The 27,970-nt window shown below is 37.2% G+C and overlaps 2 protein-coding genes across 3 annotated transcripts; both read right to left on the reverse strand.

Annotated features, from left to right (window-relative positions):
* Positions 1-9,772, reverse strand: LOC116187169 (leucine-rich repeat protein soc-2 homolog). 2 transcript variants are annotated; one of them, XM_031515777.1, is made up of 11 exons: positions 9,490-9,772; positions 3,559-5,792; positions 3,326-3,437; positions 3,126-3,209; positions 2,003-2,125; positions 1,797-1,872; positions 1,662-1,704; positions 1,429-1,549; positions 891-1,336; positions 580-718; positions 1-398 (listed from the first exon to the last, which is right to left on the reverse strand). In XM_031515777.1, the coding sequence occupies exons 1-2, from the start codon at positions 9,493-9,495 to the stop codon at positions 4,605-4,607; spliced, it is 1,194 nt and encodes a 397-aa protein (XP_031371637.1). In that variant the 5' UTR covers positions 9,496-9,772; the 3' UTR covers positions 1-398; positions 580-718; positions 891-1,336; positions 1,429-1,549; positions 1,662-1,704; positions 1,797-1,872; positions 2,003-2,125; positions 3,126-3,209; positions 3,326-3,437; positions 3,559-4,604. The 2 variants fall into 2 exon arrangements, with proteins under 2 accessions (XP_031371637.1, XP_031371638.1); XM_031515778.1 differs by having other exon boundaries at positions 891-1,345.
* On the reverse strand, positions 9,618-27,939 carry LOC116188696 (TMV resistance protein N-like). The gene is made up of 4 exons (XM_031518180.1): positions 27,320-27,939; positions 9,885-11,010; positions 9,735-9,780; positions 9,618-9,622 (listed from the first exon to the last, which is right to left on the reverse strand). Exons 1-4 carry the CDS (start codon positions 27,820-27,822, stop codon positions 9,618-9,620), a joined length of 1,680 nt encoding a protein of 559 aa, XP_031374040.1. The 5' UTR covers positions 27,823-27,939.
* Positions 27,940-27,970: the final 31 nt, after the last annotated feature.

A 27,970-nucleotide genomic window follows, 5' to 3' on the forward strand; every position in this document is an offset into this window, starting at 1 on the left:
TGACCATATCCATAGTTTATTAATCTGTACTTTAGCCACTTCAAACATGGAAACAACCTCCGTCACTCCATAATAGTCAGCTTCTCCCAATCAATATGCACATGGAAACGCTTTTCATTCAATATGTATAATACAGAGCATGCATCAAAAATATTTTGTTTTTCAATTGGTTTTAATTAAGAAAATTATCTGACTGGAGAATGGCTCGCTCTTCTTCCATTAATCCTTAAGCCACTTCAGACAATTGTCCGTGTTGAGCTTGACATCGGGTATCAGAGATAAATGATCTTCATTAGACATACTTCTCTAGAAATCCAACTCTTCCAAAAGCAAAATTTCCAGCTCTTCTTCATTTTTCTTTCCGTTATTCCAGGATATATATAGCTATCGATAATCACCTGCATTGAATGGCAAACCAAAATATGAATTTCTGTTCTTCAGCAACCAGCTAAGAAACTGCATTTTCTCCTCGATCTTAGGGTACTTCAGGTATTCTCAGTAGAAAGGAAGAAAAAGGAGAGAAGGAGAAGAAATGGATCAAATCCTCATGAACATACATTACAATTCTTCATCACTTACAGGTAATAATAAGGTCGAAGATGAGAAAAAGAAAATGGTCCATCCTTCGAGCCTCCAGCCACTATCAATCATTTTCAGCTCAGTTGGACAGATGAAAAGCATCATCTTATCCATGACAAAAGCTAATTAGCTCCTTCCCCTGAAAAGGAAACCAAAATTAGCTCCTGAAAGCATATCATCTCTGAACCATTAGAGAAGAGCATCTCCCATCCACAACCAAACGGCACACACAAGTCCAACTCAGGAAAATATATATATACATATATATATATATATCGGGAATATCAAATTCAGCACAAAAAATGACTTACAAGCAGAGAGCCAAGGCACTTCGAATCCCAAACAGTTATCAACCTCCACTTGAGCGTGAACCAGATAACCATTTCTCTTCTTCACTTGTACTGTTCTGCTGAAACTCGTTAAAAGTGTTCAAACCCCATTCTTCCATTAACTGAACTAAGTCAGATCCGATGAGGTACGTCATCTCCGATTTTAATTTGACCCGGTCCTTAACCAGAAATCGATTTGTACGATAAAAGATTATTCAGCTTGGCATCAATATTCACTAGAGGGAGGACATACTGCAAAATTCTGCTAAGTGTGATGCCATCTCAATTTAGATTCTTTCTCGAAAATGAAACAAAAAAAGAACTTGAATTAGATAAAAGAACTAATCGCAATTACCAGCCGAAGCTAAAATTGTAAGGTTGCCACTGCGAATAAAGGTCTGTCAAACTCCAATGAAGAAGAATTTCACCTGGTAAAACTTCAGAAATTGAGATTATTCTGCAAAGATAATAATTTAGGAAGGACAGAAAGGTAGGACAGTTGGAGTTGTAAGGCTATTACCATTTGTTTGCTTCACAGGCAAGGTACTGTTCAGTGAACTTGTCTTCCCAATCAAGAGCTCTAACTCACCAAGAAGAAAGCATCCAGTGACAATGCAAATGGCAATTCATTATTCGGTTCTCTGCACCACGATTTAGATTAAGGAAGGTAAGGTGACCTCTAGAGCCAATTTAGATTGAAAAATAAGTAATGGCATGTTCCGGACAGTGAGAAAAAGTGAGTTTTTCCTTAACTGATAATTGTTCCAGCGTTGAAGCTTCCTCACTTTTTGTCTCTCTTAAAGCCACAAATAAAACAACAAGAGGCATTATTAGACATAATTACGGACTTGGATAGAAGGCTAAGATTATTGGTTTTCATATAAGTACCTGAAAAGAAGTGAGCAATACAGCATATATGGTCTAAACCTGAGGAGCTGGCTCAAAACACAGAAATTCTGCAATTCTGATAAGATGAAATGAGACCGTGTATTAGGAAAATCTACAATGATTCATGAAATGCATCCACCTTAAAACCATAGCCGTAATTAGACACAAGTACTTGGAGCATAATAAGATTCTCTTCATTCACTTACAGGTAACAATGAGTTCAAAGATGATAGAAAGGAAAAGGGTCCGTCCTTTGAGCCTCCGTGGACTATGAATTCATTTTTAGCTCAGTTCAATGGATGAAGAACAAAAGCTTATAGCTCCTTCGCCTGAAAAGAAAAACAAAATTAGCTCCTGAAAGCACATCATCTCTGAACCATTACCAAATGTGGGCTAAAATGTCGAGTTAAACACACAAAAAGAAAAGCAAATGAACAAAACCCAATCATTGAAAATTAAAGAAATTACTAAATCAGGATAGCGAAGCTCATTATCTCCTGCCTCCACTGCTGAGGGAATATTTTGCTGATAGTCTATATTTCTCAAATCAAGAATCATACTTCCATTCCCTATATTCAAACTACCAACCAAGAGAAGAACATTTCACATCCACAAACCAAAAGGCACAGGGGAAAGGCGCTTTGAATAACAATCATATGTGAACCAAATAACCTTTCGTCTTCTTCACTTGAACTGTTCTGCTCAAATCACTTATTAAAATGATCAAACCCCTTTGTTCCATTCACTGAACGAAGTCAGACCTGAGAGGGTGCATCATTTCCAATTTTGATCTTTTCTGGTCCACACTAGACATCGGATCTATAACCACATCATCCACCATGTAGGCCATAGAAGCTTTTAACACAACCTCAGCGGAGGCCATTGAAGTGTCTGTGTGTGTGTGTGTGTTTTTTTTTTTTTTATGACACCTTTGGATTTCCAACAAAGGTGCGTATATCCGGACATTTGACTGTAGGCGTTCAACCAAAGAAGCAACATGAATTATTGAGTCATAGGACAGCGGGTTAAACACCATACATAGTACATGACCTTTGAATGCCTCGATCGTGTATTGTTCTGATTTTGTAGGCTTACTCTCTAGTTCACTCATCTTATTGTTTTGATCAGCATCCGAAATCAATGCTTTGTTGTATTACTGGGTGTAATTGTTGTCAATCAAAAGGAAAAACCTGACATGTGAAAATCAAAATTTCGGTCTATGCTCTTCATGTTCATTGACAAAGAGCAGAGTGACATGGCATGCTCTCTAAAAGAGAAAGGGACGGAGGAGGGGAGAGACCAAACAGAATGGAGGAGGTAAAAGCAGACCTGGCAATGGTGGCCCCGAAACCGAGAACAACTCAAGGTGAGAACGGGTTTTCCTCCGACATCGGCAACCTGAACTCTAAGCTCCTTTAAACATGAACATTATATCATTCACAAAGTATTTATGCATAACCAAATTCGGAGTGAACAGTAATATATTCTATCTGTGCCAATGATAGAATGGAGGACGGAAAAAAACAGACCTGCGATGGTGGTTTTTACACCGAGAACAACGCAAGGTGAGAACTGCTTTTCCTCCGACATCGGCAACCGCGATGGCGTCCCTCCAGCGTCTGAATGAACCTTTTAAGACCCCTTTAACACAACCAGGATATCAGTTACAAAGTATTTAATACATATTCTCTGCTCCAATAAGTATTTAACATTATATCAGTTACAAAGTATTTAGTATCAGTTACCAAAAGTAGAAACTCACCGAGCAGAAAGCATCCAATGGCGAAGTGCATGACAATTATTTCTTTGACATTAGGAACTGTCTTCTGTCCAAATCCCGGAATAACCCAGCCGATCGCAACCTTGTATGGTCACCTTGTGAAGATTCTCCCCGTTCGAAATATCGGGTAAGTGCTCGAGTTTCTGACAAGAATTTATTTCAAGCTCCTCCAAAGCTGGCAAGCAAGGCCCTAAATCTTTCAATGAACTGCATGAGCTAATTTTCAAATAACGCAATGATTCTAGCTCTCCAAGACCTGAGATCTTTACTATATCACATTTATGTATCCTCAACTCCCGTAGATTCTTTAAGCAATGCCTCTTTATACTCCAACGACTTGCTCGCGACTGAGACCATTTCAAGGACTTGCACAACCCAACCGATAAATGCTCCAGTGATTCTAGAGCCCCAAGACCTAGAACAAGCGCCAGTTGGTTGCAGTTATATAACTTCAGCACTTGTAGGTTCTTTAAGTGCGATAGATCCGGTAATTCCTTTAGACATATGCAAGAAATTAGGGATAGGCCTCTCAAACTTAGGGGCAGATGATGCCCCACGGTTTCTAATGACTTGCATTCATAAATGAAAAGCTCTACAAGTGATACTAGCCCTCCAAGATCTGGAACCTCCAAGAGTGCTTGGCAAAATTTTATTTTCAAGACTTTTATTAGTCTCTCTAAGTGCGACAGATTCGGTAACTTCTGAACGCGAGTGCATTGATGCAATTCAAACAGTAGTAAACTTCCCCGGCACCCAGAGGCCATCAAGCATGCCTGAGTCAAACGATAGCACCAATTTTTCCAACTGCTCCGATTCTCCGACCCCAAGATCTCCGAATCCATATTTTCCAATAGAACAATTATGAAATATTAAATAGGACAAGTTTTTCAAGTTGGAAAGACAGGGTAGCTTTGTATGTTCTCGCAAATGCATAAGAGCCAAAGTTGATAAACTGGGTGGTAGTTGTGGAATCCAAAGCAGGCCAGGGCAACCCAATATCAGCGTGCAGGGCCGAGAGACACTGCCCATTAAATGTGTCGGTAGGGTCGTAATATTTGAATGCATACCATGATGCATTCCTCTAACATAGATGGATCCCAACAGGGTGACCACACTGCCAGATTTCTAGTGCATACGTAATCTACCCACGGTATCACGTCTGTACCAGGAGTAATGCCTAAACCAAGAATTTTTGTAGGATCCTCTCCAGTGTTAAGTATCGCCACATTAGTCAGGTTCCTTATATTTGAGAGATCTGGGATTCTCTTTAGTATCACCGATGCACACCTTAAACCGGTCAAACTTGCGGGAAGCCTAGGCAGCTCCTCGAGTTTGTTGCAATTCACTAACCAAAGCGCTTCGAGCAAAGAAAGCTGACTGATCGTCCAGGGCAAAAGGCATATGCTGGTCGACGATAAGTCCAATCTTCTCAGGCGGGACAATCTCCCAATTTCAGTCGGGATTTCTCCTTGCAAATCGCTGTTCCTTGCATCCGAAATTTCAAGCTTCTTCATCGTTCCAATGGACCGCGGTAATTTTCTCTCCCTGCAATTAGATACGTCTAACATTTTCAATTCCTTTAAATTCCCGATTGAATCGGGTAACTCCAAGAAGCCTGTGAATGATATATCCAACTGAGATAAAGATCCTAGATTCCCAAGCGAGTCCGGCAGTTTTTGAATCTTGAGGCAACCTCCCAAACCGAGGCTCTCAAGCTTCGTAAGGCGTCCGATGGAATCAGGTAATTGGGCAAGCTTTGACTGGGTCAAGTCTAATTCAACTAACGACTGCACATCTCCAAGCGTCTCTGGTAGTCTCTTTATATTGCTATACTTCAATGAGAGGCGTTCAAGTTTCTGCAGTCTCCCAATTGTGTCCGGAAGTCTCACAATGCTGACACGTGATAATTCGAGGATCGCCAAAGATTGCAAGTCACCGATTGACGCAGGCAATGTGGAAAAGTAGGCACAGCCACGTAGGAAAAGCTCTTGTAAGGCTTTGAGATAACCGATTTCTTCAGGCAAATCTTGAAGACGATAACAATCATTCAAATTCAAGTGCTTCAACCTCTTTAGATTGCCAATGGTGCCGTCAATTTTCTCTAATTTCTGACAATCCTCAAGAATTAACCTCTCTAGGTTCGTATATTTTGATAAGTTGGGGGTTCTAGATATTTTGCATGAAGAGAGATCTAGGACTGCTAAGCTGTCTCCAACCTGGAGAAATCAAAATATGAATTTTGAAATGAAATTATCAGGAACCGGCAACGTGCAGATGCCATGCATCTATATGGGACAATCAATTGAAATTGACATTCCAATTATTTCACCTAAAAAAAACCCAATTAAAAGAGAAGGAATATCTTACATTAATTATTCTTAAGTCATAATTTAGACAGATTTTAAATTAATTTATTGGCCGCAGGTAGATATATGTGAAAATAGGATACGCACAAACCTCCATATATAGATTAGGGGGGAAAAAATGGTCACGTGCTACTCACATGACCTCAGATAAATATTTAAGATATATCACTATAAGAAAAGAGTCCTAGGACGACCTCATTTTGCCACAAGATCTGTTGCGCAGTATTACACTCATCTCTTTTTCCACTTAGGTTTGCTCTATAATCCATTTTGTTTTGTTAGAATTCTGCTATAGATTCAATCCGCTCTGTTATAATTTGACAAACAATGAGCTTGCAATGATCAAACACCTTTATGACGGCCCTTTTAAAGGGGTCGCCTTAGTTTGGCCTAGTAAAAGAATTTCAATATGATTCTTGAATTTCTTTCTTTCTCATGGTAAACCTTTTCCATCATATTGAGAAAGAAAATTTAAGATTTTCTCCCCTTGGCCTTTTGAGGAAAAAAAAAACTCATGTAAGTAGAAAATTTGACCTTAGCTATCTTTTGAAACATACAAAATTAAGAAGTAATCTTTATATATATATATATATATATATATATATATATATATGGGAAAGTAGCCTAGGAAATCACATAGTTTCCCTAAATTCCTCATTCTACTAACTTTTTAAATTTTGACATGAAAAATCAAAATGTTTCCCTCCATATCCCCCATTTACCAAATCATTAATTTCAGCTCTAACGGTGATGACGTGGCCATTGTTTCTACCTATGTGGCAGACAGAGTCAGACGTGAAAAATAGGGCAATTGGCTTTAAGCTAAAAAATCAGATAGTTTGCCAATTTTATCTAATCTGCCAAAATTGTTCGACATTTTTTCTCAATCTACCGAAATATCAAAACCTAAAAAAAATTCAAATATTTTTCACATGTACCCTAATCTACCAAAATGTGGACTATAAGTTTGAATTACAAAATCATATATGTATGCCGGTTTGAATATTGAAAAATATTGCATATATCCCAACATCTGTATTTTTTCTTAATTTTATCCTAACCTATGAAAATGACACGTGGTACCCCCAACGTTTAGGGTAACGTCTCAAAACTATCGCACCGTCACTATTCCATTCATTTTAAATGGAAAATATGACATGACACATAATGGTACTAACGTGGCAATACGTGGGCCACTATTATGTTGGTTGACATGAAGAGTTCATCGGGTCACTCCTAAGTTGGTGACCCGAGAGATCTGAAAAAACTCGTAATTGTATGTTCAGTCCTCTATATGAGATTTCCATAGCATTCAAGAACTCGTAATATGGTGGCCCAAGTGATGAACATAATTAGCTCAAATTGACCCGATTAACTCTTCATGTCAGCCAACATAAGAGTGGCTCACGCATTGCCACGTCAACACCGTTACATGTCATTTTGTCCAAAATGAATGGAATATTGACAGTGCGATAGATTTGAGACGTTACCCTAAACGTTGGGGGTACCACGTGTCATTTTCATAAGCCAGGATAAAGAGAAAAAGCACAGATGTTGGGATATATGCAATATTTTTCAATATTCAAACCGTCATACATATATGAGTTTGTAATTCAAACTTATAATTCACATTTCAGTAGATTCGGGCACAAAGGAAAAAGATGTGAATTTTTTGAGTTTTTTATATTTCGATAAATTGGGAAAAAAAATGTCAAACAAATTTGGTATATTATGGAAAATTGGTAAACTATCTGATTTTTTAACTTAAAACCAATTGCCTTATTTTCTACGTCTGACTCCGACAACAACGTCAAGACCGTTAGAGCCAAATTAACAAGTTGGTAGACGAGGGAAACGTTTTGATTTTTATGCCAAAATTTGAAAAGTTGGTAGAATGGGAAATTTGGAAAACTATGTGATTTTTTAGGCTATTTTCTATATATATATATATATACGCAAAGCTACGGTGCATTTAACCTGATAGCCTCAGAACGTCCAAATTTCATAATGAAACTTTCTGGAATTTCTTAGATTTTTATAATTTTTAAAGAATTACAAATTGGGGTACTAATCATTTATATTAAAAAAATTTATTAATGTTCATAATATTTTGAATTTTGAATATTTCATGTTTATTTGTATTATATACTTTATATATTTTAATTTTCAAATGTTGCCTAAATCTAAAGAAATATTTTTAAGAAAATATTTTATCTACACAATAATATTTTCCAAATTTTAATAATTTTAAAATATTTTGATATTAGAAATATTTTGAATTTCAGCTTTCATACTTTACATATTTCATGAGTTTCTCAATCTATTATTATTTGAAATTAGTTATCTAAATAAATACTCTCAAACAAAATATATTATCTACATAATATTTTTCAAACTTTTAATAGTATTAAAATGATTAATTAAATATAAAAACCTATTTTTAAAATTTTTAATATAATTTTTATAATAGTATATTGGGATGTTCTCTTTTAAAATATTTAATTTAAATATTTTGACGAATTTTTTATTAAAAAGTGATTTTTAGTAATTTATAATTCAATTCTATATGTGGACCTGCGTAGATAACATGAGTAATTTGTTGTATTATATATTTATTTTTAGTATGTCGATAGCATTTATTACATGCATTTATTGTTATAGTGCAGCTTGTTTTACTAAATAAATAGATTGGGCTATTGAACCCGTGCATTACACTAATTTTGTAAAGAAAATTTATTATGAAATATTAGATATTAAGACAAAAATTAATATTGATTTAGAGTTTATATTAATATATAGAAATTACAAAAATTATTCTCATATTATATAAATTTTAATATGATAAATTTCATATCCACGCTAGATAATATTAATTGAATAGCTCATAAGCAAATAATTCATGTAAAATATTTCGTAGACGTGATCTCAACTGTCAATTCAATTTATATGAAAATAATTATAAAATCTAGAAAAATTCTAGCATGTTTATTATTAATGAAAGATTAATAATCATAGAATCTATAACATTTTAACATGAAGTATTCGCAATTGTTTTTTTTCTCACTCATATTTCATTTATTAAGTTTTGTAAGTTTGAATAAGTTCAGGTAAAATAAAATGACTAATCAGTTCAATGAGAGATTTACTTAATTTAACTTTTATAAGGCTAATAATGATTATTAAAATTAATTATTTAAAGTTTAATATTCAAAATGTCTTTAAAACTATGCATATTTATTTAGTAATAAAATAGCAATTGCTTATAAAATAGCAATAATTGATTAGAATTTCTCTTTAATGTTTCTTTTGGATATATTTTCTTTAATTACAATAATAATTAATATTAGTCAATTTCTAATAATATACTAATTTATTATAAATTTAAAATTCAAGCCCTATTTAATAGGGTGGGATACAACTTTATATATATATATATATTATATTATATTTGATCAGATTATGCACGTGTAATAAATTGCAGATATTAATTGCAGAACTTGTATAGCTTAGCATTTCAAATAATATAGGTTTGGTATAATCCGCGTACCTCCATTTTACTCCATCCTTCCCAATCTTGACTGATGTTGCTATGTGAGAGATCAAGAATGGCTAGCCTCTTCAGATATAAATTGGTAGCTTTAAAATCCGAAGGACAAGAATGTCAAGATAGCCATCTCAACCTGGAAAATTGATACTCAAAATTCCCAATAATATTAACACCGTCCAGTTGAAGGAACCTTAGGTTTCGCAGATTTCTAAAATCATCATTGGTAAGATTGCAAATTTGCATACGAGCACTATTCAAAAGTGGAGGCAACACTTCGATTTTTGCTGTCCCCTGCAGGAAACGAGAAATTGTATATTAAAAACAACAGTAGAAAATTTCTTTAAGAAAGATTTTGTATGTGCAATATCTGTTTGCCTTCTTGCATATAATTTTACCTCTTTTCCTTTTAGTATGTCCCAAGCTTCCTCTTGATCCCACAATCGACTACGCTCCCCAAAATCTGTGATATTTTCCATGCAAATGATTTCTCTTCCAAGATCTATGAGATGATCATGCATCCACAGTTCGGTATCATCCATTACCTTTATGATAGATTTTGATACTAGCTCTTTCATTCCTATCTCCGGATGAAACCCACAAGATTTCCACATATAAAATGCATTTTTCAAACTTATGTTAGTTGGCAAACAAGCGATGTCAAGAAATATTTGCTTTGTCCGAAAATTTAGGGCTTCATAGCTTATCATCAAAGTTCCATGGATGTTACTATGAGGAATCCTCGCCAGCATACTTCGATTGTCTTCCCACACTTCTTTTTGTTTGCCGTAGAGATGTGAACCTATGACCTCAAGAGCTAAAGGAAATCGTCCAATAACAGAGATAACTCCTTTTGCAACATCGAGGAAATCAATAGGAGGATAATCCATTTTAAAAGCATGACTCGAAAATAGTTGCAGAGCTTGTTCAAAATTCATTTCTGTCATTTCCAAAGTCCACAGTTCTGCAGACTTCTTTCCACTACCTTCTTTCAATTGCTCTTGCTCAACTCCAAGCACACTTATGTCCCTTGTTGTGATAATTATCCTACTTCCGGAAGAATACCATCCTGAACTTCCAGCTAGGCTCTCAATTTGCTCCTTTTTATCCACGTCATCGAGAACTATGAGAACTTTCTTATTCCGACATGTTTCTTTGAGGACCTTAATCCCATCATTTGTATCTGAAATAGCTCTAGAATGCTTCGGTAGAAGATCACATATTAGCCTCCTCTGCACATGCTCAAGGCCATGTTTTGAAGACTCCCGAATATCTGCCAGAAAACTACAAGCCTCGAACTGGGCAACGAGTTGGTTGAACAGAGTTTTGGCAAGAGTCGTCTTGCCACTGCCACCTATTCCATAAATCCCAACATATCGTACCCCATGAGCCTGAATGTCCAGGTACTTCAACATGCTTTCAACGTGTTCATCCATTCCAACTAAATGGTCCGTCACAATCCTGTCTTTAACCTTCAATTTTGCTAACACCTCTTTGACTATTTTTTTGCACAGTTCAGCATATCTGACACAGACAAAAAAGCAACTATTATGAGGAAGAGCAGATGCAGTTACTATTGATGTATATGTTGAGGATGTCTCACATTAAGTTGGAAACACGAAAGACTAAAAGACCGGGCAATGAGGACAAGATCGATCGAAAAAGAAAGGGGAATAATATTATATTCTATTAATGCTATATCTCTTATTTCTAAGGTGTATCTTTTGAATATATATGAGAATATCTTTAGAATATTTCAAAGCGGAAGTAGTCATATATCAAAGGGAAAATATCCCAGAGGAATTTTATGTTTTTTTGGGATATTGGGTGTTTTGTATTTATAAATACGGGTAAGAGTCTTTTGGAAATTCTTGCATATTTAATTCTCTATAACTACAGGGTTTCGAGTGAGAAAAGCGAGAGAATTGAGAGATCAGGAAAATTCTTCCCAATGAAGTTTGGGTTGGTAAGGGGGCTTGGGAACTACGATTAACATCCCAGTTATAATCTCCAGTGCTTTTTATCTAGTGGATACTTCTGCTTTGACGAGGGATGTTTCCTTGGTTTTTAGGCACAACCACGTCTACTTGATCATGAATCTGTTCATTAAAGTTTTGATGGATCTCACCAACGTGGATATCAAGATTAGTTATTGTTATGTTCTCTATCAGAATTCTATGTGTTTGTCAACGCTATGCACTATGAGAGTATAAGCTTCACCTTGGAAAACGCTCAAGAAGCACTGAACTCAAAGGAGTTGCATAAGAAGGTGACGAGCTACCAAGGGAGCGATGATAAAGGACTTTTTTGTAGGGGTAGGACAAGTGAGAAGGGGTCCCATGCAAAGCACTAGAAAGAGGATTACTTGATTTGCGACGAAGAGGCCATCTCAAGCGGGACTATCCAATCCAAAAAGTTAAGGCATCAGCAGATACTAGGGTATAGAGAAAAGCAATGGAGAACACTGACATTCATATTATGATTATAGCAGATGTAGGGACCAAAACTCTCACTACATAGGGTCCGTGAGGTATATCATGGGTTTTGGATTTCGGTAGGTCTTACCATATTTGTCATGATAAAAAATTATTTACTGCTTATCGGTCGATAGAGGGTGGTGATATTCTTATGACTGATGGTACGTGATATTGTCGTGATTGGTAGAATTTTTGAATTATATGATGGTAGTGATATAAAATTGTTGGATGTTAAGCATGTCCTAAGTATTAAAGAAATATATCTTGTGTATTGATACTCAAGGCTACAAGTACAAGGGCTATGGTAGATTTTTGAAGGTCTCGAAAGGAGTTCTTGTGGTAATGAAAGGGGTATTGAGAAACGTGGCATATGTTCTTCAAGGTAAAGTCGCTACGACAGCAACAATCGATGGGTCGACTCCAGAAGAAAATTACTCGGGTAGTCTCGGCCTTGAAAGGTTGGATCGGTGTATGTTAATGCACTCGAACAATAAATCCTCGAAGTTCCTTATTAATTGAGTTATTGCTATTCATAAAGCTACTTCCATTGAACAGTTCAAGAATAGGAGCCGAGGACAGGTAGAGAAGCCTATGAAGAAGGTGGAGTTTGTAGTGAAAGACCATGATAATCCCAAGACTCAGCCTGTGGTGACACAAGATGGTCATACCAGTAAATCTTAGGCCAGGCAACATACCCTATGGGATAGTTTGTGAACAAGATACAAGCAGAAAAGGCATGTAAGACTGTAGGAACTATTCAGGCCTGCGAAGTTGGAGGCCTCAAGAAATGTTGAAGTCAAGGATACAACTCGTAGACAAGTCAGCTTTTGGAGGGTGCACCACTGGAAAGCTAAGGAAGCTCTACACCTCGAGGGAGTCCAAAGACGACCAGAACTTAGTTAGCATGCGCAAAGGATGAGATGGAGCCCGATAGGGCTTGAGCGAAAAGTTTATCATACTTGTCTGAATGTAAGCCAAGTAGTGATTTGTTAGGGATGTCTTGCATTGAGTGACAAGCCCAAAAGATTTCAAGACCTGACAAGTGAGGATGAGATCAATCGATAAAAGAAGGGGCAACAACATCGTATTTTGTTAATATTATATTTCACATTTTATAGAGATTTTATTATATCATTTGAATGTTTGAGAGGGGAAGTTTTCGAAGGGATATCAAGAATATTTCTAGGATATTTATATAATATTTTAAAAGAAAGTTAGTCATATATCAAAGGGAAAAATATCCTAGAGGAATTTTAGGATATCTTGAGATTAGGGGCTTAAGTTATAAAAAGGCAGTAAGAGTCTTATATCAAATGCGTTGCAATGAACAGTTGCTAGAATGTTAGAGTGATTTTAGAGTAAGAAAAGTGAGAGGATTGAGAGATTGAGAAGACTCTTCTCGGTGAGGTCGGGTTGGTAAGGGAGCTTAGGGAACACTAATGATATCTCAATTATAAGATTTGGTTTTTTCAATCTATTGGATGCTCCTACTTTATCTTGGATCTTCCCTTCATCTTGACTGACCAACTGCCAAAGTGCCCCTGCTTGGGTCGAGGGGTCAAGTCTTTTGACAAGTTTTTCTGAGGCTACCATCTTTATTCATTGTGGTTTGTATGCGTCTAGCCTCGTGAACCTCCCCAAACGATCCCAAATTGACCTTTGTGTTATTGTTGTTGTTGTGGGCATACTGTACTAATTTTTCCTTTGGTTTGGAAGTTTTACTCTTTATATTTGGTGTAATTTATATTTCGATTTCTCGTTTATCTAATCTTGTTAGGGCCATCTTGAGACAATAATATATATGTTGCATGTTATCATCATGACATTTAAGATAAAGATGCTAAATCAACTAATAGTTTATATGTATATGTTGAGATATCTTGCATTAAGCCCAAAAACTCGAGGACCCAGAATAAGGACGAGATAAGTTGAAGATAGAAGTTGAGAATCTCAGGGGCCGTTTGGATTCAGAGTTAAAGTTACTTTGATTTTGATTTTGATTTTGATTGTGGAAAAGGACAAATGAGATGTGATTATAAATTTGACTTGGGAAACGTGTGTTTTTGTTGTGTAGTGTGTTGAGTTAAAGTTAAATTTAAAATTTTTGAATTGGGAAATGTGTATTTTTGTTATGTAGTGTATTGAGGTAAAATTAAATCAGTTAACTCTCAATCCAAACGGGGCCTGAAATTCTATTGCGATTATACTTCCTGTTTTTCTGTTTTTCTAGATTTCATGTAATCTCAGAATTACCTCAAAAGAGAAAATATTTTAGGGAGGGATCTTAGGATATAGCTAGAGAATCTCAGGGAAATCTTTTGAGGATCTATAGACAGGGGTCTTGTATGAGTGGAAAAGTTGCCTCGAAGGTGCGAAGCCTTAGGGAACTTTGAGGCCAATTTGAGAGTGTTTAGCCACCTTGCTAGGTGATTGTATAGTCTCTTCGGGATTATCTAGTATACGTTCTTGGAGACAATAGGGTTAGAGTGAGAAGATGATTGAGAGAGAATGAGAGATTGAGTAGACTCTTCTCAGTATGAGCTCGTAACGAAGGCTGAGTTGAGAGACAACTTCAAGGGTGATATTCTTCCATTTATTCTCTAGTAGATTCCTTATTTTATCCGTAAATGTTTCCCTCGTTGAGAGTCTTGTCACGTATATGTGATGTTTGATTTATTACCTTATCTCCCTATCTCGCTTTATAGACATGTTCTCTTCTCAACAATTGGTATTAGAGCTTAGGTTCCAATGGTTGAAGACGTGGCTGCGGGATTCAATGTTTAGAAGCAGAGGCAAAGCCAGGAAATTATCTAAGGGGGGTAAAATATAAAACGAAAATAGACGTATATATCTCATGGGGGTAAATACTTTAACAAAGGCATATTTTATAATATTTTGAGGGAAAATTGGGGTTTTGAGAGAATCTCATGGGGGCAATTGCCCCCCTGCCCGCCCCGGTTTAGAAGGTTGATAGATTGAACATGAGGGTATTGCTAGTGCAATATGGCCTTGAAGCTCTAGGAGGGGATGCACTAGCTACATCGACTCGTATGGTGGCGGAAAAAGAATAGCTTGGTGAAAGTGTTGGGAATTGGTGTATGCCCTAGAGGCAATCTATAATCAGTTCTGTATTATGATATCTATTTCATTATATTACGAGGCATATCTGTTATTGTGTAGATTGCGCTAAATATGATTTTACACAATAATGTCCTTGGAATAGTAGGTTCAATAGGCATCAAGTGTGACTTGATTGTGAGATCCTATAATTAATGAACATTATTCCTAAATGTCCATAGTCAAAGTATTATCGTTAATTAGGACAACGATAATACGGTTAGACTAGTGTGAGTGTTGATTGATGACCAAGTCTCATAGGTCATGGATATGGAGATATCAAATCACACCACATGTATACATTAAGAGTAATGTGTATTGGACTGATCCACCATGAGATTGCTACATGGGTTGTTACGTGACTGTCATTAGCATATCTCAAAGTGACTATAGTGTAATGGTCCTTTGACTTGAGGTCACCATAGATTCCTACATGTAATGTCATATACTTTGATACTGTCAAACGCCACTGTAACAGGATGGTTATAAAGACAGTTATTGGGTATACCACAGAGCATGGAGAGGAATGTGAGTGATCAAGATAGGATTTGTCCCTCCTACGAAACGGGAGCGATATCTCACGGCCACTTGGTGGTTAAGTCTAAAAGTGTATGCATACCCAAATGAGTCGATATAACGATATCGAGCTCATTTGTTCTGATAGACTTAACCGGTAAACCAAGAAAAAGAGATATTGAGCCATACAAGGATGTCATCGACCATGCCTTGGGCTCAATAGAGATATAGAGGACAAAGGGATTATATTACACGGTAACGTAGGTCACGAGGTTCGTCGAGAAATTGACTTTCCGATTACTTGAGTAACATTGATGCATTGCTAGATGCCGCTCACTGTTTGTAATATTGAAATAGAGATTTCGATATTACTATCAACGTAATTGGGAACCTACAGGGTCACACACGACGACTAAATTGATGAGATATTTTGAAACAAACAAAATCGTCTAATAGAGATTAGATGATTTATGGTGCGATCAATTAATCGGATATTTAATGAGATTAAATTTGTCGATTAATTAGACTCGATTTATTAGATTAAATGGACACAATTGATGCACGATCCATGTGATGACACATGGCAATTTCAAACTCTTAATTCTTTGTCCCACATCGGTGGGTTACAAATTTTCTTCCCCCCTCAGCTGCTTATAAAAAGGGGCAGTGAGGTTGTATGGATAAATGTGTGTGTGAATGTATATATATAATGTTTGTATATGCATATACTTTTTATATATAAAAAGCAACACATATTTATATGTGCTGATATATGTGTGCGTGCATATATATGCATATAAAGTATATATATATAATTTGGGTTGAATTGTTCAACTCAAATTAGGTCCATTAGTCTTAAAAATTTCGGGTGTTGCATCGGTGTTTCTTTCGAGTGTTGGTCGCTAGCACCGCCGATCTCGAAGACTCGTCGACAAAGTCGGTGTGGACACCGGTAGAGGCGTCACGCGTGGGACGCTTGGTCGACAATTTTAAATATTCCAGGTACGCTTTTATTTACTCTTATTCTTCTAGTAGGTCTTGGAATTAGTTTCACGGGTATGAAATTTTGAATTTCTGTTCCTTTTACGCTTCCGTAGATCCTGTGAAACTAGCAATTGGTATCAGAGCCTAGCTAGTTAGAATCTGAGTAGATAATAGCATAAAATATGATTTTATGCTTGGTACTGGTATGATTATGTTTGATATTTGCGGTGCATGACTGTTAGACATGGACTATGTCCTAGTTGTGTTAGTATAATAGTTATACGTGTGGACTATTATGTAATAGTTACATAATAGTGTATAGTGAGATCGATTAAATGTTAATCAAATCCCTCAAAATATTAAGTCCATATCCTTCCACCGTGTAACGCTCGTCAAGACCAAGATCGATGAGTGTGTAGACCTTGCCTTCGCAGGATGCCCTTATCTATCCTAGTAAGACGTTGTGTTTACCAGTGGGTCGGACTTAACTGAGCAAGCCTAATAGGATTAGAAGTTCAGAGGCATGTAGTTGGGTATCGATCTATAAGATAGATTTGAATAAGGAGTTATTCACTCAACTAATCAAGAGTTGCATGTGATGCAATTGGGAAAGTGAGTTCCCTACCTAAATAGCCAGTTCTGGGTGAATCAGCCCTCGCTGACTCAGAGCTTGGTGAGATATGGATCTTGAGCTACTATGAGAATGATATTCTCTGAATCAATGTTGAGGGTCATTGATTTGATATAAATAGTGGGAGCAATATTTATAAAGTCCTCATTAAATATTGTTGTGTCATAATACTTATTTTGTATATTTCTATGGTAGTTACCATGGCAGGGAGCACTTCTAGTACTTTCTGTTTGCGATCCGTCCTTGATAAGGACAAACTGTCAGGGAATAATTTCCTTGGTTGGTATCGAAACTTGAGAATTGTTCTCACCCAAGAAAAGAAGCTATATGTCTTAGAGCAACCTCTTCTTGCGCCACCGCCTGACGATGCCCCCCAAGCTGAGAAAGATGCTTATAGTAAGCATCATGATGATGCCGTAAACGTCGGATGTCTCATGTTAGTCACCATGGACTCGGAGCTTCAGAAGCAACACGAGAACATGAAGGCGTACGATATGATCGTGCATCTCAGGCAGCTCTATCAAGAGCAGGCCCGACATGAGAGATTCGAGATCTCTAAAGCACTTTTTCAGGCAAGGTTGATTGAGGGTAGCCCGGTGGGTCTTCATGTACTCAAGATGATTGGGTACGTTGAGACTCTGGGAAGACTGGGATTTCCTCTTGGTCAAGAGTTGGCCACAGATTTAGTCCTACAGTCGCTGCCCAGCAGTTATAGTCAGTTCATTATGAGCTATAATATGAATGACTACAATAAACCATTGCCTGAACTGCTTAGCATGTTGAGAACAGCTGAGCATGATATCAGCAAGGGGACGTCCGTTCTAATGGTCCAAGGGACCAAAAGAAAGGGCAAGAGCAAGAGTAAAGGCAAGAAGGCTAAAGGTGCATCCAATTTTGACTTGGGTGCGTTGAAGCCTAAAGCCAAGGTGGCGAAGAATGATTACTGCTTCCATTGTGGCAACACTGGACATTGGAAGCGGAATTGTAAGATATACCTGGAAGAGTTGAAGAAGAAGAAGGGAAGTGAGACTTCCACTTCAGGTATCCATGTTATAGAGATTAATGTATCTACTACTTCTACATCTTGGGTATTAGATACCGGATGTGGTGCTCATATTTGTGGAAATATGCAGGACCTAAAGGACAGTAGATCGTTGACAAAGGGCGAGGTGGACCTACGAGTTGGAAATGGAGCAAGAGTTGCTACATTAACTGTAGGGACTTATCACCTAGTTTTGCCTACTGGGCTTGTATTAGATCTTAACGACTGTTATTATGTACCTGCTATTAGTAGAAACATAATATCTGTTTCTTGTTTGGACAAGAAGGGATTTTGTTTCACTATAAAGAACAAGTGTTGTTCTATGTACATGAATGATGTATATTATGGCAGTGCACATTTAAGTAATGGTCTGTATGTTCTTGATCTAGATACGCCTATTTATAATGTGGAAACCAAACGGCTCAAATCTATTGATTCGAACCCGACTTACCTCTGGCATTGTCGTTTAGGCCATATTAGCGAGAATCGCATCTCTAGACTCCATAAGGATGGATTACTGGACTCGTTTGATTTAGAATCGATCGAGGCATGCGAACCTTGCTTAATGGGGAAAATGACTAAGGCCCCTTTTACCGGAAAAGCTAGTGATCTTTTGGCTCTCATACATACCGATGTATGTGGACCAGTGAACAAGCTTGCTAGAGGTGGGTATCTCTACTTTATTACATTTACTGATGATTTCAGTAGATTTGGATATGTGTTTTTGATGAAACACAAATCTGAATCCTTTGAAAAGTTCAAAGAATTTAAGAATGAAGTGGAGAATCAGTTGGGTAAGAGCATTAAAGTTCTTCGATCAGATCGAGGAGGTGAATATTTGAGCTATGAGTTCGCTGACTATCTTAAACAGTGTGGGATTTTATCTCAACTGACTCCACCTGGAACACCACAATGGAATGGTGTAGCTGAGAGGAGGAATCGAACTTTATTAGATATGGTTCGATCTTTGATGAGTCATGCAAACTTACCTGACTCCTTCTGGGGATATGCTCTACAGACAGCTGCTCTCATATTAAACAATGCTCCGTCGAAATCAGTTGAAAGGACACCATATGAGATGTGGTATGGGAAACGTCCCAAGATGTCTTTTCTAAAGATATGGGGTTGCGAAGCTTATGTGAAGAGATTGTCTTCGGATAAGCTTGGCCCTAAATCGGACAAATGTTACTTCGTGGGGTATCCTAAGGAAACTCGAGGATACTATTTCTATAATCCCATCGAGGGCAAAGTGTTTGTCGCTCGAACTGCGGTATTCCTTGAGAAAGAGTTTCTCTTCAAAGGAACTAGTGGGAGGAAATTAGAACTTGGGGAAGTTCTACCACAAAATGACATTGACCAATCGACGGGCGATGTTGCAGAACAAGTACCACAAGTTGTTGTGGCACAATCTTCTACACAGGTGACACAGGAGCCTCGTAGGTCTAGTAGGATACGTCATGAGCCCGAGAGATATGGATTTCTCGTGACTCAAGACAATGACGTATTGCTCATAGATAATGATGAGCCTACAACCTATGCGGAAGCCGTAATAGGCCCAGACTCTGAGAAATGGCTGGAGGCCATGAGATCTGAGATGGAGTCCATGTACACTAACCAAGTATGGACTTTGGTTGATTCACCTGAAGGGGCAAAACCCATTGGGTGTAAGTGGGTCTTCAAGAAGAAGACTGACATGGACGGTAATGTGATTACCTTTAAGGGCCGACTTGTGGCAAAAGGTTTCAGACAAGTTCATGGTGTTGACTATGACGAAACCTTTTCCCCGGTAGCTATGCTTAAATCCATCAGGATCTTGCTTGCAATTGCAGCTTATTATGATTATGAGATCTGGCAAATGGATGTCAAAACTGCTTTCCTGAACGGGAAGCTCCTCGAGGATGTGTTTATGACACAACCTGAGGGTTTTGTCGATCCACATTGTGCCGGAAAGGTTTGTAAGCTACAACGGTCTATTTATGGACTGAAGCAAGCTTCTAGGAGCTGGAATCTTCGTTTTGATGATGCAATCAAAGAGTTTGGTTTCATTAAGAATGAAGATGAACCCTGTGTTTACAAGAAGGTTAGTGGGAGCATAGTAATCTTCCTGGTGTTATATGTAGATGACATACTTCTGATCGGGAATGACATTCCTTCCTTACAGTCTGTGAAGACTTGGTTGGGAAGGTGTTTCTCTATGAAGGACTTAGGCGAAGCTACCTACGTGCTAGGTATCAGGATCTATAGAGATAGATCCAGGAGACTGCTTGGCTTAAGTCAGAGTGCATACATAGATAAAGTGCTTCGGCGATTTAGCATGCAGGATTCTAAGAAAGGGTCGCTGCCTATGTTACATGGCATAAGCCTTTCGAAGGCTCAGTGTCCTTCTACTCGAGAGGAGAGGGACCGCATGAATAGGATTCCATATGCGTCAGCTATTGGATCCATCATGTATGCTATGTTATGCACTCGATCAGATGTCTCGTATGCTTTGAGTATGACGAGTCGATACCAATCAGATCCAGGTGAAAGACACTGGATTGCAGTAAAGAACATCCTTAAGTACTTACGAAGGACTAAGGAGATGTTTTTGGTATATGGAAGCGAAGAAGAGCTCGTTGTAAGAGGTTACACCGATGCTAGCTTCCAGACCGATAAGGACGACAATAGATCGCAGTCAGTGTATGTGTTTTGCCTGAATGGAGGTGCTGTGAGTTGGAAGAGTTCCAAACAGGAGACAGTAGCCGATTCTACCACAGAGGCCGAGTATATTGCTGCCTCTAACGCTGCAAAAGAGGCCGTTTGGATCAAGAAGTTCGTGACAGAACTTGTTGTGGTTCCTAGCATCGCAGACCCAGTGGATCTCTATTGTGACAACAATGGAGCCATTGCGCAAGCTAAGGAACCCAGGTCTCACCAGCGATCCAAACATATACTCAGACGCTTCCATCTCATTCGCGAGATCATCGACAGAGGAGATGTGAAGATATGCAGAATACCAACAGATGAGAATCTCGCAGATCCACTTACGAAGCCTCTTGTGCAGCGCAAGCACGAGGCTCACACTAGATCTATTGGCATTAGACAGATGCCAGATTGGCTCTAGTGCAAGTGGGAGATTGTTGGGAATTGGTGTATGCCCTAGAGGCAATCTATAATCAGTTCTGTAATATGATATCTATTTCATTATATTACGAGGCATATCTGTTATTGTGTAGATTGCGCTAAATATGATTTTACACAATAATGTCCTTGGAATAGTAGGTTCAATAGGCATCAAGTGTGACTTGATTGTGAGATCCTATAATTAATGAACATTATTCCTAAATGTCCATAGTCAAAGTATTATCGTTAATTAGGACAACGATAATACGGTTAGACTAGTGTGAGTGTTGATTGATGACCAAGTCTCATAGGTCATGGATATGGAGATATCAAATCACACCACATGTATACATTAAGAGTAATGTGTATTGGACTGATCCACCATGAGATTGCTACATGGGTTGTTACGTGACTGTCATTAGCATATCTCAAAGTGACTATAGTGTAATGGTCCTTTGACTTGAGGTCACCATAGATTCCTACATGTAATGTCATATACTTTGATACTGTCAAACGCCACTGTAACAGGATGGTTATAAAGACAGTTATTGGGTATACCACAGAGCATGGAGAGGAATGTGAGTGATCAAGATAGGATTTGTCCCTCCTACGAAACGGGAGCGATATCTCACGGCCACTTGGTGGTTAAGTCTAAAAGTGTATGCATACCCAAATGAGTCGATATAACGATATCGAGCTCATTTGTTCTGATAGACTTAACCGGTAAACCAAGAAAAAGAGATATTGAGCCATACAAGGATGTCATCGACCATGCCTTGGGCTCAATAGAGATATAGAGGACAAAGGGATTATATTACACGGTAACGTAGGTCACGAGGTTCGTCGAGAAATTGACTTTCCGATTACTTGAGTAACATTGATGCATTGCTAGATGCCGCTCACTGTTTGTAATATTGAAATAGAGATTTCGATATTACTATCAACGTAATTGGGAACCTACAGGGTCACACACGACGACTAAATTGATGAGATATTTTGAAACAAACAAAATCGTCTAATAGAGATTAGATGATTTATGGTGCGATCAATTAATCGGATATTTAATGAGATTAAATTTGTCGATTAATTAGACTCGATTTATTAGATTAAATGGACACAATTGATGCACGATCCATGTGATGACACATGGCAATTTCAAACTCTTAATTCTTTGTCCCACATCGGTGGGTTACAAATTTTCTTCCCCCCTCAGCTGCTTATAAAAAGGGGCAGTGAGGTTGTATGGATAAATGTGTGTGTGAATGTATATATATAATGTTTGTATATGCATATACTTTTTATATATAAAAAGCAACACATATTTATATGTGCTGATATATGTGTGCGTGCATATATATGCATATAAAGTATATATATAATTTGGGTTGAATTGTTCAACTCAAATTAGGTCCATTAGTCTTAAAAATTTCGGGTGTTGCATCGGTGTTTCTTTCGAGTGTTGGTCGCTAGCACCGCCGATCTCGAAGACTCGTCGACAAAGTCGGTGTGGACACCGGTAGAGGCGTCACGCGTGGGACGCTTGGTCGACAATTTTAAATATTCCAGGTACGCTTTTATTTACTCTTATTCTTCTAGTAGGTCTTGGAATTAGTTTCACGGGTAGGAAATTTTGAATTTCTGTTCCTTTTACGCTTCCGTAGATCCTGTGAAACTAGCAGAAAGCTCCAGATCTCGGCTCGACATAGAGTTTGTTTTGATGTATAATTTTAAAGGATGCCATAAATTCTACAGAAACGCAAGGTACAAAGATAGGCTGGGGGGAGCCAGTCACTATGACAGAATAGGTGAATGGAGATGGACCCTTGCAGTGCCTAGCTTAATGGAGGAAAAAAAAATAGAGAGAGAGAGAGAGAGAGAAAGAGAGAGGAAGATTGTTAAGATGTCTTGCATAAGCTCGAAGACCCAGAGTGAGGACGAGATCAGTCGAAGATAGAAATTGAGAATCTCACATTCTACTGAGATTGTATTTCCTATTTTTCTTGATTTCGTATAATCTCAAAATTAGCTCAAAAAAGAAAATATCTTAGGGAAAGATATTAGGATATCTCTAGAGAATATTTGAAATTTTTTTTGAGAATCTATATATAGAGGTCTTGTAGGAGCGAAAAGGTTGCCTCGGTGCTGCGAATTAGGGGCCTTTGAGGCCGGTTTGAGAGTGTTTAACCACCTAGATAAGTGACGGTGTCGCCTCTTTGGGATTCTCTAAAATGCCTTCTCAGAGACTCTAGGGTTAGAGATAATGAGAGATTTAGTAGACTCTTCTCGGTATAAGAGACTAGATTGAGAGACTAGATTGAGAGACATCTTTAAAGGTTGTAATAACTTGTTTGTTCTCTAGTGGATTCCTATCCTGGCTGTAGAAGTTTTCCTCTTTAAGGGTTTTATCACATAAATTTGATATTAAATTTATTACCTTATTTCCTTATCTCGCTTTATAAGCATCTTCTCTTCTCAAGAACAATACATAGTTACAGACATTCAAGCATTATCACCGTCAATGACAATGTTTTCCTCCAAATAACGCTGATTGTTATATTAACCCTATCAATTTCTCAAAATTCTACATATATCTTTATCTATATCAACCTATAGTTGGCGCATGTTTGTGCTACGCTCGGAAAATTTACTAAATAAATAAAATAACACAAAATATATGTTGAAAAGTAAAAATTTACTTTAATAAGGTTTGATATTTCGCACCCAAAAATAAAAAGTTACTTCTAGAAATGATCTAATATTTTATGTCCTTGTGTTATTTTCTCTCATTACGCATAATATTTCCTTTTACTTTTTTTCTCCTTTAAAGTTTGTCCTCAATTTACGAACATTGTAACATTTAACGCAATAATATTTTACTTTTTTAACACTGTAACATCCCAAATTTCCTTCTATCATATGATTTTGTTTCATGAAAAATATTATTTGAAGACATAGGAATTTATTACATATTTCAATTTAAAAGAATTAGCTTGTATTTATCATTAAGATTAATGAGATAGACTTGACGCTTAACTTTCCATGTGTCTTCATCCATTTTATTGTTATTAGCTCATCCAATTTTAAAGTGCCACATATCCCTCTTGATCCATTTCCACCGCCTTACCACTTCTTTAAATTGCAAATCCCCATCTCGGCCATTCTCCATTCCATTTGCTAAATTTCAACATAATGAGAGAGCCACAAAGAGATTGAATGGCCGAGAGGGAAAATGAAAAAATAGGAAATGATCGGTTTTCGAGGTTTGTTGTTCGGGTGACTTCACGGTGAGTAACCTATTCTTAAATTGATACTTTTATTATCATTATATCGATATTTTTAGAACTGTATTGTCATGATCATGTCAATGTCACGAATCATAGCACGGTTTCAATAATATCATAAAAATATCGTCAAGACTTCCAGAACTCAGATCATCCCTGTGTCCCTTTCCAGCTCCCGACTACAATAGCGGCTCCACACTGGCAGCCTCTGCTCCAAGCAGCCCTTTCCTACTGTTCGGCTTATGACTGATTTAGGGCACCACAGGACTCATCGATTCCTATCATCTCATTTACCCAACTCAATACCTCACTTCTCATTTTCAAATATCATAATCGATTATATAAAAATACATGCATGATCCGTGATATTGACATGGCCATGATAATACAGTTCTAAAAATATCGATATAATGATAATAAAAGTACTAGTTTAAGAATAAATTACTCGCCGTGAAGTCACCCGAACAACAAACCTCGAAAACCGATCATTTCCTATTTTTCCATTTTCCCTCTCGGCCATTCAATCTCTCTGTGGCTCTCTCATTATGTTGAAATTTAGCAAATGGAATGGAGAATGGCCGAGATGGGGATTTGCAATTTAAAGAAGTGGTACGGCGGTGGAAATGGATCAAGAGGGATATGTGGCACTTTAAAATTGGATGAGCTAATAACAATAAAATGGATGATGACACATGGAAAGTTAAACTTCAAATCTATCTCATTAATCTTAATGATAAATACAAGCTAATTCTTTTAAATTGAAATATGTAATAAATTCCTATGTTTTCAAATAATATTTTTCATGAAACAAAATTATATGATATAAGGAAATTTGGGATGTTACAAACACATAATTTAAATTTTAATCATTCTAATTTTTCAGTATGAATCTTGATATCCAGAAGTTTAATTGGATTTCAACTAATCCAGTCGAATTTAATCGGCTCACTAAAGGGTAAAACTCTTCCATAGTAAATTTATTTTAATCATTTTAATTTGTATATTTACATTATGGACAACTTTTCTCGCTACTTCCAATTATAGCCACTATATATGTACATATTGCATTATTTTTTTTGAGCCATCTCCAAAATAATCACTTTATATCTTCAAGATAAAATAATTGTTTTGATAAAATTGTCATATATAACATATTGTTCAGTGAAAACTTTATGACGTGTTCAGTAAAAAATAATGGGTTCATAGGACAAACTTAAATAACATCGCTGAAATAAGCAATAATGGAAAACTTTTACTATGCCTTCCAAACTATTTCTACCATGCCTAAAAAATGTATTTTTAATTTCTTTTTTAAAGACATGTCTATAAGAGAAGGTACCAAAAATTTTAAATAAGCACCATTCCTTTGTTTATAACGAGGATCGTTCGAATTTCAGCCGACTAATTCCCAAGAAGCGCATGAACATCTGATAAAACCACAAAATAAATCAATCCACCCACATAGATGATATAGATGGTCCAATATGGAGTATTATTCTGCATAACTTCGAGGTGACTAACACGATTTTTGTCCAAGAAAGTCACACCTTTAAACTACCAGGACAATATTAATCTGAACCCAACCAAATAAAGACTGTTTGGCATTACAAAAATAATCAAGATTAGTGATGCAAAATTTCGTCGGCGTTGTGTCAATATTTCCTTGGTATAGTCGCTTATCGACGAAATTCGTTCCTTCTAATAAACACATCCTAGGTAAATTTACTTAGGAATTACAGAGAAAATGTTCCTTTGGTAAAATTACCAACTAATGTGTGCCTCGGTATATCGAGGAAACATTTCCTCTGTAATTACGAAGGGATGGTTCTCTTGGTAAAGCTATCGGTCCTTCCCGAGGGAACACTCCCTCAGTAGTCCGTCAGAATAGCGAGGAAACATTCCCTCGATATTCCGACAGATTGTCCTTCGGAATACAATGGATTATTCCTCGAAAGTTTGTTAAGATATCGAAGGAATGTTCCATCTATATGTCCGTCAGTGGACAGACATTCTGTCGAAAACACCCCCAATATACCGATGGATGTTCCCACGAAAAAAACAAGATCATTGAACATTTACTAAGTGTTGGCAATTAGTAGGAGAGAGTGCTTATTGTAATTATGTGATACTACTACTATCGAAACAAGTGCTCTTCCCATTACTCGAACTTATTTTTCCTTCCTTGCAGATTATGAATCTGTATACCACTCAATCAATATTTTGTTGGTTCTAGGATAATTAGTTAGCAAATGTGAATCACATGATATGACATGTCTTAAGAGATTTATGTGGTAAGTGGTGAAACATGTGTGGCAATTAACTTGGATCAAAAGAATATTCCCTCCATGAGAATTATTTAGGAATTTTTAAGCTCCTTGATCTCTCCTACGAATACATAAAAAGCATGCAACTAGAAATGAACGGGGAATCCTCGAGAATCGAACGGGCCCCTTTATCTAATTCTATCACTAAAAATTCTTCTTTTTTTTTTTGGGTGGAAATCACAAAGAATTCTTTGATGCAATTGATAATGTTTTCCATTATGATTTTATTATTAATTTTTTATATGAATATGACTTATGGAGAACGCTAAGAATCTTTGCTGAAAAAGGGAATAAAAATTACAAACATGAAAAAGAAAGTAACAACGTATTCAATGGGATAGTATAAAAGTATTACATACCCGGTACGTTGGACTTCCCATCCTTTTATCTTAACCACCTCCTTCAGAGCCTTCTCCTCTTCACCGTTTGATGATTCCCAGCCGCAGATCTCAACCACCTCCTTGATTGCCTTCTCCCACTTCTCTTTATCATTTTCCTTCTCGTGTCCCCGTAAAGCATCGCGATAAACATGCGTTTTGAGTTTCACATCGTCAGGAGTCGCATCGTAGAAAACAGGCATGATCTTCTTCTTCTTCTCCACCATTTCTGATAGTTCGCGGAGGCACCATTTGCTGGAAGCATAGCCCTTAGAGAATATGGGTATGCAGATGATCGAGTTGTTGATGGCTCTCAGGATCTCCATGATCTTTTCGCCAGGACAAATCTCTTCATTGTCTCTGAAGACACGAACTCCCGCATCAAACATGGCATGATAAAGGCAGTCAGCAAAACCTTGTCGAGTATCCGGACCCCTAAAACTCAGGAACACCTGATAATCAGCTCCCGGTATGCCCGATCCCATCTATTTAAGCGAGTTATTTGCAAGTGATCGTTAGAGATTCAGACGGTAAGGATGAAAACAGAAGGTGCAGCGGATAACAAGTGAGAAGTCGCAACATTTAAATAGGAAGACAAGGATGATATGACAAATTAAAGTATCTAGCTTCTTT

This window comes from Punica granatum, chromosome 8 (assembly GCF_007655135.1).
Source record: "Punica granatum isolate Tunisia-2019 chromosome 8, ASM765513v2, whole genome shotgun sequence".
Classification (NCBI taxonomy): domain Eukaryota; kingdom Viridiplantae; phylum Streptophyta; class Magnoliopsida; order Myrtales; family Lythraceae; genus Punica; species Punica granatum.